General features: G+C 52.8%; 1 protein-coding gene across 4 annotated transcripts in view; it reads right to left on the reverse strand.

Moving 5' to 3' along the window:
* The window catches only part of LAMA5 (laminin subunit alpha 5), an 86,917-nt gene that overhangs the window by 23,739 nt on the left and 44,242 nt on the right, over positions 1 to 18,936 (reverse strand). For 3 of the 4 annotated variants that reach the window (XM_035343902.1, XM_035343903.1, XM_035343901.1), the window contains exons 7-26: positions 17,374 to 17,489; positions 16,316 to 16,434; positions 15,669 to 15,759; positions 15,014 to 15,148; positions 14,483 to 14,545; positions 13,087 to 13,227; positions 12,570 to 12,707; positions 12,003 to 12,137; positions 11,064 to 11,198; positions 9,052 to 9,189; positions 8,824 to 8,876; positions 8,531 to 8,630; positions 8,020 to 8,072; positions 7,519 to 7,624; positions 6,711 to 6,810; positions 6,282 to 6,438; positions 4,466 to 4,604; positions 1,458 to 1,600; positions 1,250 to 1,356; positions 487 to 640 (exon numbers count right to left, since the gene is read on the reverse strand). In XM_035343902.1, coding sequence (XP_035199793.1) covers positions 487 to 640; positions 1,250 to 1,356; positions 1,458 to 1,600; positions 4,466 to 4,604; positions 6,282 to 6,438; positions 6,711 to 6,810; positions 7,519 to 7,624; positions 8,020 to 8,072; positions 8,531 to 8,630; positions 8,824 to 8,876; positions 9,052 to 9,189; positions 11,064 to 11,198; positions 12,003 to 12,137; positions 12,570 to 12,707; positions 13,087 to 13,227; positions 14,483 to 14,545; positions 15,014 to 15,148; positions 15,669 to 15,759; positions 16,316 to 16,434; positions 17,374 to 17,489 — 2,323 coding nt within the window. Of the gene's footprint in view, positions 1 to 486; positions 641 to 1,249; positions 1,357 to 1,457; positions 1,601 to 4,047; positions 4,178 to 4,465; positions 4,605 to 6,281; positions 6,439 to 6,710; positions 6,811 to 7,518; positions 7,625 to 8,019; positions 8,073 to 8,530; positions 8,631 to 8,823; positions 8,877 to 9,051; positions 9,190 to 11,063; positions 11,199 to 12,002; positions 12,138 to 12,569; positions 12,708 to 13,086; positions 13,228 to 14,482; positions 14,546 to 15,013; positions 15,149 to 15,668; positions 15,760 to 16,315; positions 16,435 to 17,373; positions 17,490 to 18,936 lie in introns of all 4 variants that reach the window. The other variant, XM_035343904.1, reaches the window with a different exon arrangement.

An 18,936-nucleotide genomic window follows, 5' to 3' on the forward strand; every position in this document is an offset into this window, starting at 1 on the left:
CAAGTGATGCTGATTCAAAAGGTGTTCACAGCTTTACTCCTCAAATCAATCTCCCCCTGTCCCTGTGGGGCAGTTACTGCTGAATGACTCAGGACAGAACGACCCATATTCAAAGGCACGTGCTGCTTGTTTGCTCGGGGAGATTTGTTCCAGATTTACACCTTGAGGTTTGTCTTTCTGTGTTCACCTGTCTGCAGAGTATCGTCACTCTGCTACCTGCATGCTGTAGACTCTCAGGGAACTCTGGGGGTACAAGGAGAGACTGAGGGGACAAAATGACAATTCTTACCAAGTACCACCGTGTCCTTGTAAGCCCTTTGCAAGCAAGACACTGCTTTTGGGTGTCTTTTGCAACAGGACATGCAAGTGCAGATGGGTGCAGAGCCCTTCTGGCCACCTGCCTGGGTGTATGGAAAGCGCAAACAGTGGGCGCAGAGGTGGCTGCCACAGTACTTGTGCAAGGAGTGAAGCAGAAGTGCTACTCACATCGCTGCCGCTGCATGTCGCCATCCAGGGATGGAAAAGCGTGAGCTGCTCCGTGGGACACGCTCTGGGTAACCGGTTATCCAGCCTGCACACCGCGTCCACCCCTGACACAGCAGGGAAGCCATCCACAGACAGGTACTTGTACAAGAGGCAGCTAAAAGCATTGAGAAAGAATTGGGAAAGTACTGCTGTTAGATCAAGGTTGTAAGAGTCAAGAGCACCCATGTGACAGGATCCCAGCAAGGTCTGAAGAAGGCTTTGGTCAATGTGAGGGCTCCACTGCCCAAAGGAGCATCTCGGGTTAGTGTGCAGCAAGACAGCGTGTATTATAGGACCACCACGGGCAGTAACAACAAAAAGCTTCTCCCCTTGCAATATTCTTAATACTGGTGGCATCTGCTACTGGTGGAGGGGACAACTGATGTCCAGAATCCAAGCAGCCTTCCTGCCAACATGGACAGAGAGGTCCTGGGCACTGGGAATGCATCCCAGCATAGGGAGGGGGCTATGGTCTTACTGTGAGAGTTAGGTATCCAGGGTCCATAAGAAGACATTGACTGTGCCGTGGATAAGGTGACCTGTGCACTGGCTTTCTGTGCCAGTGCAGGCCCAGCAGATGTTATCAACCATGGCAAATACTCCACAAACCAGTTTTACTGCATCCAGACCCTCGCAGAACATGGACTGTGTGCATTTCTTAACCTCACACCAAGAGAAGCTAGAGAGTAGGTCTCACACAGCACAAAGACGTGGGGATTCTTACTTCTGGGTAGCTTGTTCTGGGGCTGGCTGGTATGTACACGGCTCCGTGACCTTTAGCTGCAGGATTGGAGCTTCGTAGTATGAGCTGGGTAGCAAAACCAGATAGTCCTAGGAAAAGAAATAGGAGAGTTAGTTCTCTTTGGGACACTTGCCCTCGGGGAGCTGCTGAAGTTCCCCGTGGTGGATGGGGTGCAGGGACTGGTCCTTACCAGCAGCACACCCTCTGCTTCAACAACCAGAGACCAGGTGTTGGGGTTGAGTACGAATGGCTCCCCAAAGCTGTTCTGGGGGACGGTGACAAAGGCTGGCTCTGTGCTGGGAGCAAAGACAATCTGCTTGGTCTGCTCTGTACCTGGAGTGGGAGGGACAAGAGGCTGTGAAGGCACTGGGGGGGAGATAGGAAACCTGGGGCTGCAAATCAGAGGTTACGCTCAGGGGAGCGGCTCTGTAATGCAGCAGGAGGACCCGGCCTCCTGCTCTTTTGGTGCTGCTGTAGCAGACACCACAATCCCACACCGACCCATAACAGAGGCATCCACTCTAAATCTACTCAGTAGCTTAATGGGAGAAAAAAAAAAAAAAAAAAAAAAAAAGAGAATCTCTGCAATCCTTAATGATAATCCGATAATCCACGGCTCTCACTGTGTGCTCTGCCTCCCCGGACTGCAAAGCACAGAGTATTGCATTCCAAACAGCAGTTTGCCTGCTGGAGAAGGAAGTCCTCTGTGAAGAATTTATTCCGAGACAGACAAAAAGAATTGCCCACGTACACTTGTCCTTAGGGATATTCTCACCCCAGCTCCATGGGCAAGCTACCTGCCTTCCGGCAAGCTCTCAGGCCCCCAGTCTGTGCTCATGCCTTTCTTGCCAGCAATAGACTCTCTGTGCCTGAGATTTAGACGTTGATTTTAACTGACAGAACAGAAGAGATTTAAGGCCTGATCCTGCTGCAGTTGAACAGCTCCGTGGCTCAGCTGACACATTTCCATTTCTGTAACCTTTGAATTCATTAACTTTGGATGCAACAACGAAACAGCGCCTAGGAGCAGCCTGCCTGCCTGCCTAACAGTCTCAGGAGGTTTTGAAGCACATGATGAGGAACGATTCACTGAGTATGGCTGCATGGGGAGCAGACGAGATGAAGAAGGGGAGAATGTCACTCTGACTATCCTAGTATGGTACATGGACATCAAGGCATAGTGCAGAGGGTCAGAAGCTATAGCAAGGACTTGTGCTGCTGCTGGGATAAGGCAGTCTCTTCTCCCATGTGCTAGGTCTGCAACACGCCTGGCACCAGCTGAGGCCAAGCCCTCACTTTCTCAGATGGGAAGCAAAGGTGAGGATGCAAGGAATGAAGAGATTTCTTCCCTCAACAGGCAACGGGGCAGATTTCCTGAGCAGCTGAAGTTTGACTTCCCTTTGACTGGATGCACAACTCAAACTGAGATGGGTTGTGAAGGTGGGGTGGGACAAACTGGTCAGTAGATTATACACTTGGAAAAGGCTTCCCTTTTGCAGGCCATATCTTCTCACTTATCTTCGTCAAGCAGGGAGAGATAAAACGGTCCAATTTGTCCTTTCAGTGTCTTTCCAAGCCTTTAAAGTCCTTTACCATTTGAAGCCCATTCTAACCAGTTGGCATTTCTGGAGCTGGTTCGTCCTACCAGGGAAGCTGCCCTCCTAGATCCCACTGCTGCTGTATCGGTCTGGCAGTTTGCCTTCAGCACTAGAAAAATCAAGTGTTGCTTTTGAGCAAGGAGGGAAACACATCATAAGGCAAATGAACTCTGCTGCTGCATAGGAATGATTAAACACTTCCAGACCTTTGGTCAGATCCTGAAGCATGAGTGTGGCTCATGCTTCTCTGGGCTTTCTGCTGTGTAGTATGGCTATAAAAATAACCAGCTATTTTTTTCCCTCAAAAAAAGGTAGAAAAATAATATCTTAGCATTTCAAACCTTGCATATGATATCAAAGGCAAAACATCTTCTATGTCAATTCAAGACAGAGGACAGAACTTCACACTGCCAAATCAGTTAGCTGATGGCAACAGCCTTGTACAGCAGGACAATGTCACTGCAGAGTTGTCAGAGGGGTAAAAACAATCAGCCAGCTGTGCCCTAGGGCACTTGCATGGCTTCAGCTCTGTCCCCATGCAAGCTTGCTCACACTGATTCCCAGAATAATCGATTTGCAGGTCTTTAGGCTTGTTCAGCCATCTTTTGGTGTCTCGTCTTCCTCTCCAGCAGCTCATGTCTTGACAAGAAACTAACTACCAGAGTGCATAGCTTGTATAACACATGCAATTCCCAGGCACTTCCAAAGCTTGCACTCTTTGAAGCCAGCAGCCTGGCTTGGGAGAAGCACAAGGCAAGGACAGGCCTGCCACATGAGGGCATCTGTGAAATAAATCTATATCCAGCAGCCAAAGTTTGGATCCAACTCCCATCACTTGGCCCATTCTGGTTTTGTAGAAATTCAGCTCAGTTCTGCCTGGGGCACTGAGGTGATTCTGAGTCTTGCTGGAGAGACCGTACCTAGCTGTGCAGCAGCCTTACCGCACAACAGCCTGGCTGGTAACTGTCCTCAACGCGCAGCCCCAGGACTGGGGAGCAGCTTGCTACTGCTTTGTTAAATAAGGGGGGCTGCAGGCTGAAATCAGCCTTTGAGTTGGAAAGGCAGGACTAATGGGATAAAGCCACATGGAACTGTCTTCTGGAAAGGATGATGCAGAAGGTAGCCTGGGATGGGGAGGAGGTGGCGATGGTGCAGGGGAGCAGAGCAGTCTGGGATCCTTACCTCTCCTTCGTGGCTGATAAGCTGTAATTTTGCCATACACAGTGGCCCCTCCTGAATTAATATACCTCAGGATGACATGGAACAGATAGAGCTCTGCCTCCTTCACGTCTACAGTGACTCTGATTTTATTCTGCAAAAAGCAAAAAAGCACACGGGGCACACGTCACTGGGAGGCCAGCTCCTGGCCACTCACCCACGCTGCGGGAGAGCCTGACCCGCCTGCCTACCTGCCTGCCTGCCTGCCTCTCTTCCCCCTCCCTTGCTATCCCAGGGCACGGCACTGGCCGGCCCTCTGGGATGGGTACGCTTGGGATGGGCACGCTTAGGATGGGCACACCTGGGACAGGAGAAGGGGCGGAGGAGTAGTGTCGCAGTGTGGGATGCTCTGAGTTAGTCTAGAAGCGAAAAATGCACTTACAGTTGTCACAAACATTAAACTTTCCTTCCTCAACGACCGAGACCCTCCCTTCCACACTGGCGGGCCCCCGGCTGACGTAGCGGAAGACGAGGCGGAAGAGGTCGGGGGAAGTCACATTGAGAGTCACCACTACCTTGGGCTGGTGGAGAGAGAAAGGGGAGAGAAGCAGAGCACACCTTCAATTACCTCCACCGCCGACAGCCACCAGCCTAAGCGCAGCCGCTCGGCTCACTGCTCCCAAAGCGACATGCCACAGCGCAAGGAGAAGACAAGCACATCGGCCCTGCCTCACCACGCTGTCCCCTTCCACGGCCACCCGTGGAGGGAACAAGCTGCCTGCAGGAAGCGGGTGGAGAGGCTCCATCCACACGGGAAAGATTCTCTGGCACAGCGGGGTCATTCAGCAGTCCTGGGGCACACGCCGTGCCAGAGGAGAGGGGTTTTAAGAAGTTCTTGTTTTTCTTATCTGCGTATTGCTTCTGGGCTTTGTGACATAACCAGCTGGCAGGGACCAAACGCTGAAGCTCCTGGTTCCTGTGCTTACAGGTCTCTGCCCAGATGCCTACAGAGAAGGCTACAAATGGAGCTGGTGCCTCATCCCCAGAAACCCGCAGCACTATGAACTAGTGGTGACAAGGCAATGTGCCACCGAGGGCCGTGTCAGCCCTCCGCCTGTCTGAACGCTGTTTGGGAAGATACCAGTTAAGTAGATGCTTCATCCTACTCATTTTAAAGAGATCTGAGCACCTGCTTAATTACCCTTCTGCCTAAAGAGCGAAGCAGGGGATGTGCCTGGGGAGACTCCCTGAAGCTCCAGTTGCACACCATCTTCCCACTGGAGAGCAAACTGGAAGGACCTTGCAAAGAGCAAACTAGAGGAGAGACCTGCCAGCAGAAAGCCATGAGCTTGACCTTTTGTCAAGGCCTATTTCTATCTCAAAGCCAACGCTGGATGCAGAACAAAGCCATGAGCTTGAGCATGAGCTCCATACTTAAACTTTAAGGCTAGGGTTTTCTCAAGGCAGCCTGCAGCAGTTTGTTGCCTGGCTCCTATGTACAAATTCAATGGGAAATGGCTAATATTTTTGCCCTTTATTATTTCACTTAAGCATGTAAAAAGCCAAGAAAACTGAAAGTAAATACACCAGAATAAGGAATATCTTACATGGGCCAAGACTGACAGAAAATCACTGCCCTGTACCCCATCCCTGAACACACACACAGGTGACACTTCTGCAGGTGCCATGCAGAAGAACCCACCCAAGAAAAAAAAAAAAAGGTCAACAGATGAAATAGCTTCATCTGTGCGGCTCAGCCAACTCCAGGTTAGTGTAAACCACCATTTTGGCATCTATCAGCAGAGCAGAGGCAGACCAGTAACAAGAGATCCCAGCCAGACACGGCAGCAAAGAAGGATCTACTTTATTTTTGGAAAAGGGAGAGAAGGTTATGCAGAGAGATGCAGGAAGGAGCAGAGTCAGATGAAATAGCCACAAGGAAAGCCAGATACAGTGTTTACAGACATCCCTGTAAGTAATCACCAAGCTACCACCTTTATCTAACCGGATTAGGATGTCAGGGGACTCCCAATTTAGGATCTTTCCCCTCATCAGTCTATGCTGTCCCTAGCACTACAGGAAATATCTGCCCAAACAGGCTATATATATTCACTGTGCTGTTTATGTTGGCTGTCATGTGACTTTGGGGGGTTTGAGAAGCACTTGGGGTAAACGATGTGTGCCAAAAGCACGTCAGCTCTCCACCAGCCACGTCCTCCGCAGGGGGAGCTGGGCTGGGCCGGAGGCAGCAGGCATACCTGGATGGAGGACATCTGCGCATATCCTCGCCAGCTGAACCCCTCAAACTCCAGGGGGTTGTAGCCGAAGCGCACAGCCCGGCCGGCTGGCGTGGTACCTTCCTCCAGCTCAAATTTCAGGTGGTGAAGGTCAGGGAAATAATGGTCCCGTGCAGGTCTGCGGAAGAGGAGGAGCACCGTTACCTAGTTATCTGGAAGGAAAGGCTCCTGACTCACTCACCGATGTCCCCTTTAGCCTTTTGAGATGTTAGATGTTAGTGACAGACACTTCTGCATGTCACCCCTGCGGGCAGGAGGACAGCTGTGCCAGGCACACGGCTGATGTGGCAGCAGCCCGGATGGTCAGGTCCCCATCCCAGTGGTGGCACGGGACACCAGCCCCGAGACAGCGAACGAGAGGCCCGGCACCCTGAGGTGCTAGCAGCTTACTGAGCGCAGGTGGGGCCACGTGTGTTCTGACGGCAGCGACAGGCTCCGCTCCGCTCCTCGCAAGATGGCCCCAGGGACCCGCCAACGTCGCACCGGCAGCCTGTGGGCAGGAAGCGCCTGTTTACATTCCCGCCGTGCTAACGAGCTCCTGGTCCCTAATCAAAGGCGCGCCCCAGCGGGTGGGGAGGCTGGGGCCACTATTTTTATTCCATTGTATCCGTTTTCATATTGGCCCTGGCCCCACTTGGAGCAGCTCCTCTTCCACCTCAGCGCCGAGCTATTTCCAGACGGCTGCGGGAGTAACAAGGTCTGCAAACCCTCATGGCCGGGCGCCGCAGCCCTGCAGCCAGCAGCAGCCTCGCTCCCTCTTCCCAGCCCTTCCGGGACCGTGTGGGCCAGCCGACAGCAGCCGGATCTCCTCCTTCCTCTCCTCCCATGGGCACCATGGAGAGCAGCCAACCCCATGTCCACCTGCTCCCAGCAGGAGGAAGATGGGGTACAGCTGCAAGGACGCGAGCACACCAGTTTCTGAAGCAAGCAGCACCCAAGAGGGCTTTCCTGGCCTTTCATTCCCCAGCGTGATGGACATCTGTCCTTTGTCCACCAGTGTCTACCCGCTTGGGTCTCCAGATACACTCCAAGATCCAACACCTGCCCTGGGCCATGGTTTGTTCAAAAGCAGGAGCTGGGACATCCCCTGCTCCTTTCCTCCGAGGCCACCAGTCAGGGGGTATGTGCAGACGCTTGCTTCAGGGCCAGCTCTTGTGCCCCCCCCCCATTTCACCTGACACACCGAAAGGGGACTCACCTTGGCAGCCAAAGTAATTTGCGTTCTCCATACTGAAGTAGCCATCCTTGCACGTTGAGCAGAACTGGCCACAGGTGTTCGGTTTGCAGAAACACTGCCCATCGCCCTAGGAGAGAGCAGGCAGAAAGAAGAGCTTGTTCCCTCCCGCATCTCGTCATGGCTGAGCCATTCCTCAGCTATTTGGGTCCTAGTCTGGGATACTGGAGGAACATTTTGAGTTTCATGCTTCCTGTGCGTGGGTGGGCCAGATAAGTGCAATTACCCAAAAACGCAGGCAAACAAAAAACCAGGCATCCTGGGCCAGACACAGAAATATTTAGGTGCCTAATTTATGACAGGTCTTAATCCTATGTTCCCATGCAAGCACAGATTGTGGTGCAACCTTTGAGAGCTCAGCGTCAGGACAGGCTTCTCCAGCAGCAGCTGCAGGAGACAGAGCTGAAACGTTCCCAGCTCAGCACGGACTGGGAGGTGCCCAGAGGCAGAGAGGAGCAAACCCACCTGCTGGCACTCTGCGATTCCGCTGATGGTGCCCTTGGTATCACACTTGCAGCCTGGAGAGGGGGAGATGAACAAGAAAGCCAAGAATACCAGTCAGAAGCCTGATGGGTGACAATACGCAGCACATCAGAGGGCACCGACTGGGATAAGAGGAGCTAGGAACCGGGCAAGTGGAGGGCTCACTGCTCATTTTTGCAGACACAACTGTCGAAGACAGTCAACTTTTCTGCACAGCGGGCCATGAAAAGTTAAGTGTGCAAAGTCTGCAGGGAGGGCTGAGAATGGCACAACTCACTGCACGAGCCCTGCGTTCTATAGGAAGCAGAAGGATTTGGGCTCTAGCCTCTCCCCTCTCCCCAGACACCTCCAGCTTTACTTGCGTCTCATTGAGAAGGAAGGAAAAGTATCACAACCACCCAGCAGCGATGGTCCCCACAGGCTTGGGTGTGGGTCTTGCACCGTTACAGCGCGGAAGGGGCTCTTTGAGGCTGGGCAGATGCTATTTCCTTACTCGTGCATCCGTAGGGATTCTCCGGAGTCAGGTTCCAGTACAAGGGTTTGCATCTGTCACAGGCTGGACCTTCAACGTATGCCCGACACGCACAGGAGCCCTGGAGAAAGGGAGGAGGAGAAAAGAGCAGGTGAGGACTTGCAGCACAGTGGCTGAATGTGGTGTCTGCTGCTGTGGAGTGGGCAATGGCCGTTTTCAGCACTGTGCTTAAGGAAGGACTTGGCCCAAAGTGAGAAAAAGGGGATCAAGTGAAAACATGACCCGAGCTGCCGGCAGCTTCAGTTGGTACTCACCGGGGCCAGTGAGGGATCTGCAGTCACCAACCCCGCTGGGTTACAGGAGCCCACTAGAAAAGAGAGGCACAAGGAGGGATTTACAGAGCCAGCTCACACCCCGGCTGTTCCTCAGGGTTGTTATTTCTTCCCTGACGCAGCTGTTGGGGAGCAACATGCCCATTTACCGGCACCGCACCACGTCCCAGACCACCAGAGTCCCCGTCCCAGGGAGGAGAAGGGGGCTACCTTCACAGTGTGGAAATCCATAGGCGCCCGGCACGCAGCTATCGCAGCGCAGTCCCGTCACTTTGGGCCGGCAGCTGCACTGCCCTGTTTCCTGGTCACACGTGCTGTGCAGAGAGCCCTCCCTGGAGCACTGGCAAGCTGCAAAAGAGGAGAGAGCAACTGCTGGGCCTGCCGGGCACAAAGGCTCTTGCCTTCAAGGCTTCCCACCAACAACCTCTTTTGTCTGCCTGACCTTCACCAAAGCATTCAAAAACACAGGTTATAAATAACAAACTCCTGCTTTCATTTAGTTTAAAAAAATACAAGAAAAACAATGCTTTTCACATTTTTATCACAGCCATTCACGTATACTGAGGTGTTATTTCAGTGGTGGGGGGAGTTCTGGTTAAAGAAAAGGGGACCGCATGATCTCATCCCCAGAAGGTCAGCAACCAGAGACAGATCAGACCCTAGAGAAGCCCAGTAGCACCCAGACTCCTAAGAGCAGCACTCAGCCGTCAGTGTCTGCCCTGTGGCTGTTGAGGACAGGCAGCAGGTCTGCAGCACCAGACACAGCCGTGGCGCTGCCAGCAGCTGAGGGCAAGGCAGGGCAACGGCTCTGCAGCTTCCTGTATAACCTGCCTGCTGCGAATGCACGGAGAGATCCTGCGGCCCTATCGCATGAAAGGTCAGCAAGCTGTCGGGCAGCTCCTGGGAGCTCCTCAAATCCCTGCTCTGATGCCAAGGGGGAAGGTTTTAAGCCGACACCCTGGACTGGCACAGCAAAACACTGTTAATTAAACTACAGATTTAAAAGCAAACAAACAAAAACATGCTCTTCTCCTCTTTCCTTGCCATGACTCCTCTACAGCTCTGCTATCTGGATATTGCTGTAGGATAGAAAGAAAAAAAGGCTACTGAATTCCTGCGAGACCATTTCATCCGTGTCTCCAGCCTCTTCAAAGCATACTGCCGGCATCAGCATTTGCTAGTAGCGCTCTGCCAGCTGGCCGTGGCTCAGGCATCCACATTTAGTATGGTGCAAGAGGGTGATGATGCTCTTTTGTTGCTTCAGGGAAACTGTATCACAGATTATTTTTTAATGAGCAGTAAATTCTTGCCGGGAGACATAAGAGTACATCTGGCTCCCAGCCGGACTGCCGACGGGGAGGGAGATGGGGACGCTCTGCCCAGAGCTGGAGAAGGCTATCCAGAGTTCTTGGGCTGCAGGCACCTGCCACAGGCATCGCTCAGCCCTGGCACCAGCAGCTCTGCTCCCGGAGTGATGCAGCACCCAGGCAAGCTGCTGGAAGGCTCTCACCATGCCACCTTGAATTTGAGGACACAAAACCCCAAATCCTGATGTTCAGCCTGTTGTACAACTGTACTCCTGCTGGTTTCAGCACAGTTGCTGTGCACTGGCACGAACTAGGGTGGAGCAAGCCCTGAAGAGCCTGAATGTGTCCCGTGAGCCACATCTGAACGCCTCATGGCACCAAAGTGCAATCTGAACACGAGGTTTGAGATTGCTGGGAAAATATCGCCCTTCTCAGAGCCCTGCTCTCTGGCTGCAGGCACTCAAACCCCAGCACAGACAGATGCAACTCTGAGCACAGTTTATGTTCACCCGCACACACTTCTTTCAGAGAGGAAGTCTGACCCACAGCTGCTCCCCAGTTCATACCCTGTAGGTCTGCTTCTTAAGAGCTCGCTGGTACAGAGGCCACATATCCAGACTGGGTTTCATCTCCAAACCAAGCAGGCAGACCCCGGCTCCTGCTGTTAGTGACGATGAAGGAACTGGGGGAGACTGAGGCTGCACAGCCTCTGGCGATGGTTGCTCATTATATAAAGCATGCCTATCAGATGGATAGCCAGGTGCTACAGAAAAAACTGATGCCTGCTGCAAGAGCCAGCTATATTCACGTATAACCCTTAGAGATGGATTATGGAAAAGAAATCCATTTCAATGTCATTAGCAGCAGCTCCTCCCCTCCCTCCTCTAGGATCCTCTCACAAGGGTGGCTACTCACGTGTGCAGCTGGGGTAGCCGTAGAAGCCCAGGGCGCACTGGTTGCAGGTGTGCCCTGCAAAATTTGCGTGGCATCGGCACTGGCCAGCTGGGCTGCAGTTGTTGTCCACCGCACCTCGGGAATCGCAGGAACAGGCTGCAAGAGCAAGACTCTCAATAGTCTGACAACACATGAGCTGTGGCCAACCGCTGCTGGTCTGAATTGCTGCTCAGTCCCACAGGAAGTAGCTATTTCCATCAGAAATGAATTAATTTCTTAATTCCCCAGAGAGACGGGGAATACTTCCATCAGAAATGAATTTTCTTAATCCTCCAGAGAGACGGGGAATACTTTAATCTACAAACATAGCCGTACCAGGAAAATGCCCCTGAGAGTTTTTTACAGCCAATTCAATGTTCCTCAGCAGTTTAGTAGGTTAATGCACCAAAGAGAGACGAAAAGGAAGGAGCTGGGACACCAGGTCACAGACGGGTTGGGATAAGGAAGTGTGACCGATAAAAAAAGCTTTGTCCTCCAGGCTTTGGCACGATCCATGACCTCCAGAACAAGCCTGCCAAATTCATAGTGCAAATCACATGGGTTTTGATTTTGGGAAGCACCAACATCTGAGAAAAGGCATGTTTTTTGGCAGGTGACAGACCGGCAGGAACTGAATGTTAACCCTCATTACAACGTCCCACGTGAATAACCACAATTTGAGGCACGTTCACACAATATCCATGGCCGACGGATGCTGAGCAGGGAGCCAGGATGGCTTCTCTCCTACACATCACCTCACTCTGCCATGAGGAAACCCCCAGATGCCTCTCAGCTGCCTCGTCAGTACGGAGCCAGCTAGTTCCTCCCCTGAGAGGTGTTTTGGGGAGACAAAGCACCCCGTGCCTTTCACTCTGACACGTGGACATCCCCACCTCTTCACCACCAACGCTGTGCTCTTACCGTAGCAGTGGGGGTAGGAGTGGTACCCAGGGCTGCACTGCTCGCACCTCGGCCCGGCAAACTCAGGTCTGCAGAAACACCTCCCGGAGGAGTCGCAGCCTCCTGGCAGCGTCCCGACCGCGCTGCAGCCGCACACTGCAAGAGAGAGAAAACGTCTGCTCTGCTCTGGGAGTACAGAGCAAAGCTTGGGGCTTTTTCTGAGGCTTTCAAATGGACACGTGGGTGCTGCCCTAAGTGTTCAAACGGTTGATCTCTGCACATTTTTTCACATCCTCCAAAATGCCCACGACACCACTTCTAGTATCCCTTCAAAACCCTACCCGAAGACTGACTTTGCTGTAACATCCACCCTAAAGCTGGCAGAGGCAGACTGCTGCTGTCACCCTGACCGCCACCATGCAATCCTTGATTTGTGCCCACTTTTTGGCATCTTTTTTTTCCATTACAGTATCTGTAAGCAGGGCGGAGATTGTCTTCAGATACTTTTTGCCAGATCTGATGCACACCGACCCATTTGCAGAGCACAGACACGCACGCCCCCCAGCCCCTGGGAGGACGGATACGCACGCTGGCACAGGGGGTAGCTGAAGTAGCCGGGAGCGCACTGATCGCACGAGTGCCCTTCAAATCCCGTTCGACACAGACACTGTCCTGTCTCGCTGTCACAGGTGCCATCGTACTGACCAGGGCCGGAGCACTGGCAGGCTGGAAAGCAACAAAGGCACTAGTAAATAAAGAGCTCCTTAGCATTCTCCTTTCCTAGGAAAGGAACCGAGCTGCCCATCCTTCTGGGCAGAAATGCAGTCACTGGGCACACCACAGGGACACGGCTGACAGTAAGCACGGCCAGCCCACAGCTCACATCCCTACGGAATTTCTCAGGAGCACCCCCAGGCAGGATGGACACTGGAGGGCTAGGGCTGGGTGGAAAATACCGGCCAAAGTCCTGGGAATTTGTCACTTGGAAGTAGGGCTGGAGAATTCCTCCTCCCCAGCACAACCCGAGGATGGGGAGAGGCATGCTTCTGCCCAGGAGGGAGGCCAGCAGGGGGAGGCTCGAGGCCACTAACTCAGAGTCACTCACGCTGGCAGCTGGGTCCGTAGTGGCCTGGAGCGCACTGGTCGCAGTGTGTCCCCTGGAAGTTGGGTTTGCACACGCACATCCCCACCCGAGGGTCTTTGCGACAGGCATTGCCTTCTGTCCCACCGGCGTAGCAATCACAGTCTGCAGGGGGGACACACAACAAGCAACAACACAGTGCTGTCGGCTCAACTCTATGCCCCGTACGTCCGGGAAGGGGTTGCAGTGAGAGGTGAGAGCTCATGGGTTTGCCCCCTAGTAACTTTCCGATCAGTTGCAAATGTTTTAACCAAAGCCTGCCCAGCTGACCAGCATGGCTGGCTCACAGGGTCGCAGGGTGATTCGGAAACCTCAGCATCACGCAGCTCTGCGAGGTGCTGGACTGCAACAAGGCAATGCACAGGGCAGGCAAACGCTGACGGCACAAGCCCAGGAGGCTGATTTGGCGAAGCACTGCCCAAGAGCTGTGTATGAATAACCAAACTTCAGCTACCCAGGGTGGGATCTGGGCTCCTTCTCCAGCCACGCTATGCTCAGCTGCATCTGAGCCCTTCTTGCTGCCAGGGCAGGTTGGTGCTCTGGGCCAGCAGTGCTGAGGCCCTCAGCCAACCCTGCCTCCTGCAACAGCTGGGCTGGGGACGGAGGTGCAGAAATCATCCAAGAACCAGAGGAAGGGGGAGGCAGGGAAATGAGAAGGGAAGTGAGAAGTTCCAGCTCTGGAAAGAAAAACCTGCCTGGAAGATACAGAGTTTAAAATATCAGAAGGAAGGAAAAGATTATCTCCAGCACGCTAGGGAGCATGAGACAAAGGAGGACTCGGTGGGAAAAGAAACAAAGTAAAGACAAGGGATGAGATCAGCTGAGGGGTGATCATCAGAGAGGAGGGAGTTGGAGGGGAGCGCGGATGAGGGCATGGGTGAACACTGAAAACAACACAGGAAGCAACACGGGGTGAGAAGCCGCCTCCGGATGCTTCCCAGGAGTTTGTGCTACTTATGGCTTTGTGCAGTGGGGCTGTCAGCGTGGACCCACTGTGACTTCCACCCCATGGGGAATGCAGAACATGCAGGTGTGGTGCAAGTACCGGTGTGTACCGAAACCCAAAGGCTGAGCTCTGGGAGAACCCAGCTCAAGTTCCACCTCAGCCACAGCCCCTCCATGATCTTAGGGTGTTCCTTACAGAGGGAGCAGGAGGGACATCCCCACTTGGCCTGGACCCACCGTTACTTTCCCCTCTCCCTCAGCTGCCTCCTCTCTCAGAACCGCTGTGTGTCAGGGCTGTCCCTTACAACATACAAGTCCCATAAGCTGAAGTCCTGATCTCGCGTTGGGCAGCGAGGTGGAACAGTAATAATAGCAGGGTGATGGCCAAAGCAGCAAGGAAAATTGAAGTGCTTACTTATTATCTGTCCCGCAGGGAGCACTTGTTCTCCAGTATCGTTGTAAGCGAAAGCTGGAACAGCTATTTGGAGAAAGAGACACCGCACAGGTCATCACACAAAGAAATCCTGTCAGAATAGCAATGGGTTGATGGTCCCAAAACTTAACGGGCTGAATAAAAATGTGAAACACGTAACCAAGTGCAGACATCCCGCTATACAAAAAACAACTACAGCCATTTTAGACCCGGGCTCTGGAAAGACATCTTTCTCTCTCCAACACAGAAAGTCAGGTCAGACTCTAGACTAAGGGGAAGTTCCCACTGACTCCAGGGAGCTGGGTCCAGCCCTGCTCTGCTCCAGCCTCCACCAAGGATGAGCACAGCTCCATCCACACCAGTGGGAACCACTCCTGAGACAGGACTGCCAACGTGGCGTGGGGGAAAGACATCTCAAGAGAGGCCACAAAGGGAGCTTTGACCATTTCTGTGCCCGCTGGGTCTGGGAGGTCCCAGACCTGGCCACCGCACAGCCTCACTCGCTGTACTTACGGTAGCAGTGGGGGAAGTCGAGGTATCCCTCAGCACAGGCGTCGCAGTGCTCCCCGGTGTAATTGGGCTTGCAGTAACAGCGGCCGGTGAGGTCCTCACAGGTGCCATCGGTGAAGTCAGACTCGCAGTTACAGCCTGCGGAGAGGGACAAGCAGCACTGGCCATCACTGATCAAGACCCGTGCCAGCCACAAGCACAACAGGGGCATCGCTACAACACGGAATCTCTGTAAGAGCCCCCACCATCCGATACGAATTCTCTCCAGAAATAAAAAGAGTGATTTTGACGTGGTCTGGCTTAGAGGCACAGACTGCAGTGGTTTGTAGCTACTGGCTGAAAGGGCACAGAGACAGCAGCTAAGACTAGATTTCCGTGGGGGTACAGCAGAGGTGACAACACAGTTTTAGGTCACTCCAGCCTTGGACATATCACCGCTTCTGGTTTCATGGATGCTGCAGACACGTACAGGCTGCGTGCACACTCACATTTCCATGGACAATGCCAGCTGCAGCAGGAACTGCCTGCGTGGCCCCATCTCTCATGGTGCTGGACTCCTTACACCAGCAAAATCTCTCATGCCAATCCCCAAACCACCCTCCCCAGCGTCACCAAGTCCAGGAGGGTGTCTGGAGCCTGCAGAGGAAATCACACTCACGATAGCAAATGTACGGAGAGTCGATTGGGTGGTCAGGGGACCGGTAGTATCCTGGGATGCACCTCTCACAGTTAATGCCAGTGGTGTGATGCTGAAAGACAGTGGGTTACACCGACATCAGTTCCTCTGCCTGCAGGAGAGGATTCATGTTCATCTGCCAGATTTACTAACAGCTCAAGGGCCCAGAGGGAGCAACTCAGGAATGTCAGCACATAGACCTCAATTTGCTCAAAATTCCATATCCTGATTCGAAAACAAAGCATTTCCTGTGAACTCTGCATCCTCCCATAACTCCAGTCTGAGCTTCAGGTTCGTATCTGACCTCAAGCCCGTTCTATTTGCTTCAGATGGTAAAAATGCCTTGACCACTTTGGGCTAGGAAGACGGGAGTGAACTGCTTCTCCCAGCAGGATCGCACAGCTCAAATGGTACTACCCTGGGGGCAGCGAGGAATCCAAGCGTGTTGTTATCATTACTGGTGCATGGCAAAGAGACCAGATTTCCAGGGAGAGACCCTAATTCAAATAACAGAGGGAGTGTGAAGGGGTTGGCAGAGCTGCCAGAAAGACCGAACTCCAGGTGTGACTGCAGAAAAACACACACAAGGATCTGCAAGAGCTTTTTCCACCAGAGCCCTTCAGACCTACCTGACAGTCAATGCAGACACCTCCCCCTTCATATCTGTCTTCGTGACTTTTGCTGGCTTTGTGGCGATCCACCTCGGGGTCGTAATAGCAGTCATAGGCGTGGCCGTTGCAGTTGCAAGCTGAAAATACAGAGAGATTTTAGCTAAGTCATCAGTCCTTGGAGGTCCGTCTGTCACCAGCTGGGTCTCAGGACATTAACTCTTCCTTGTGGGTTTGATATCCAGTGGGTTACATTTCCATCAGGAAAGTCGCTTGAATGCATCTGGGGGAACACCCAAGCTTCCAGAGATCTTCCAGGTCAAAAGCCCAGAAGAAACAGCTCTTTCACAAGGTCTGGTTTAAAAAAGAAAAAAAAAAGAAAAAGAAAAAAAAAACCGACAGCAGGCACAAAACCAGAAGAAAAATATGTGCAGGCGTGTAGAGACGAGAAAGAGAAATTACCCAACTTTGGGGCCTCAAGTAGCCTGGCTTAGAGGGCAACATTCTTGCTTCTTTTATCCCACCCAGGATGGAGGTGAGCTATGAAGTTCAGCTCGCTGTCTCTATAAACCCACAAGAATAAGATCTAACTGTCCTAACTGCCCTGCACTTAAAAGAGATCGTGCGATGTAGCTACGCTCTGTGCTCTGCATTCCCAGAGCTGCACAAATTCCAGTGTCGGCGTTTACCAAAGGTTTCTCCGGACAAATAACGATGTCCTGTATGTAAACAGACCCAAACGCAATTCATCTTGGAGACAGAATTGAGCAACGAGACTTGCCTGTGTGAACCCTTGGATACGGAGGAGGAACTGGAGCGTGAGCAGAATCAAAGCCCTGTACAGACCTTGCGGGCCTCCCTGCGCGAGCCTCGACTAAACAAAATCAACCGTCGTGTAAACTGTGCTCTCAGCAGCGCTGCTGATCTCTGCTTCGCCCAGGGCTACACACCACAAACCATTTCACCAGCTCGGTGAAAGACTTGGCTGCGCTGCAGCGTCAAGGGGCCGGGGAAGCGTGGTCAACCCGTGCTCTGCAAAGCAGCCGGGAAAAGGAAGGAAAAACCCAACTCCAACTTACGCTGGCATTCGTTTGCGCTGTCGGCAGTGGCAGGCTTCCACGGGAACTGGTTGAAGCCTGGGCAGCAGCGATCGCAGGACCCGCCGCAGGTGTTGTGCTGGCAGTCACACTGCAGCCTGCGGGGGAGAGGAACGAGGGTCAGGCGAGCCTGGAGCACCAATGGGGGCGTGTGGGACGGGGACCTGCCACAGAACCCCGCTGTGCGTAGCTGTCACCAGGCAGATACAGCAACGAGCAACGTTTTGGTAATGCAAATATTTTGGATAAAAGGCTTCTAAGGCATTTTTCTTACTTCTGAGTTTCCTTTTTTTTTTTTTTGGTGTGGAAGGAATAAATGAGCCCAGAGCAGGGAGGGATGGGGCCACGTGCGTCCCATCCGCTCCTCCACGTGTACCTGTGCTTGCAGAGAGGAAGGCCGGGAAATGTGAACGAAGTCGTTTAGCAGACGCCAGCCCACGCTCCCTGTGCAGTGCACCTCCTGCTTCCCCAGCCAGTGCGGGCAGGACTGTGCTGGGTAAACAGGCGGCTCCCGAGGCGCCAGGCAAGAAATCTCGACGGTTGACCGACGACGGATCTCATCCCTGCTCGACCACGGCACTGATTCATTAACAGCAGTGACATCACCTCCAAAACTTCCACTTAGCAGAAGGCGATCCCCATCCAAAACAAATGCTTTCTGTTGTATTAGACTTATGGATAATACAGCATGTTCCGGCTTTTATCTGTGCAATTACTCATTTCCCCGCAGGGCTGGCCTGCCACTCCCATCTCTCCCTCCTCCACTGCTTTTCCATTCAAAAGCAGCGTTTAAAAATAAATCTGTTTTTTAAAAAACATCAGGCACAAGTGGAGTAGTGATGAAATGCAGAGGTGCAGCCACTCTCTCTGATGGCTGCAGTGAGTTGTGTTTTCCACCTACACGTATTTTTAAGATGTGGGACCGGACCTGCAGGCGTGTGTAGAGTGAATAGCTAGGCAGAGGCAGCAGCATGGGGCAGGTGAACACATTTTAATGAAATATGGAATGACATGAAAGTCTGGGAGAAAGTCTGCGAGTTTGCTTCAGCCACAGAGGATGAGGCAGCTCTCACCTCTGCTCCCAGCTCCACAGGCAGCCCTCTCCTTGCAGATGCTCAGCTGCATTTGTCTCTCTGCACACTCAAGCACTGTCCTTACCCACATTCTTGGACTTAGCCATGGCCAGGAGAATCTGAGCAAGAAACCATGTCCCTTAGGGGCTGGCTGGAGTCTGTGTGGCAGAAATGAGCCCTGAAACATCCACTGCAGACTTTGTTCTTCCCATGTTTTGGAGATCCAAGAGGGAGACCCAGAGAAAGGCAAACATTGGCCATGTCTCGGTAACAAAACCACCCACAGACCTCTCTCACCTGGCTGACCACTGCCCACTGCCTTCGAGGAAACAAAATCTTCTGATGCTTTTTTTCCATGGCAGCAGCTGGAGACTAACCCCAAAATATATACGCGTTGAGAAGGACGGTCACTGAGTCAGGGAACTTACAAACCTGCAGAACAATGTTAATCTCCCTGGCTGGAGGATATGGC

Source organism: Oxyura jamaicensis, chromosome 20, assembly GCF_011077185.1.
Source record: "Oxyura jamaicensis isolate SHBP4307 breed ruddy duck chromosome 20, BPBGC_Ojam_1.0, whole genome shotgun sequence".
NCBI classification, from domain to species: domain Eukaryota; kingdom Metazoa; phylum Chordata; class Aves; order Anseriformes; family Anatidae; genus Oxyura; species Oxyura jamaicensis.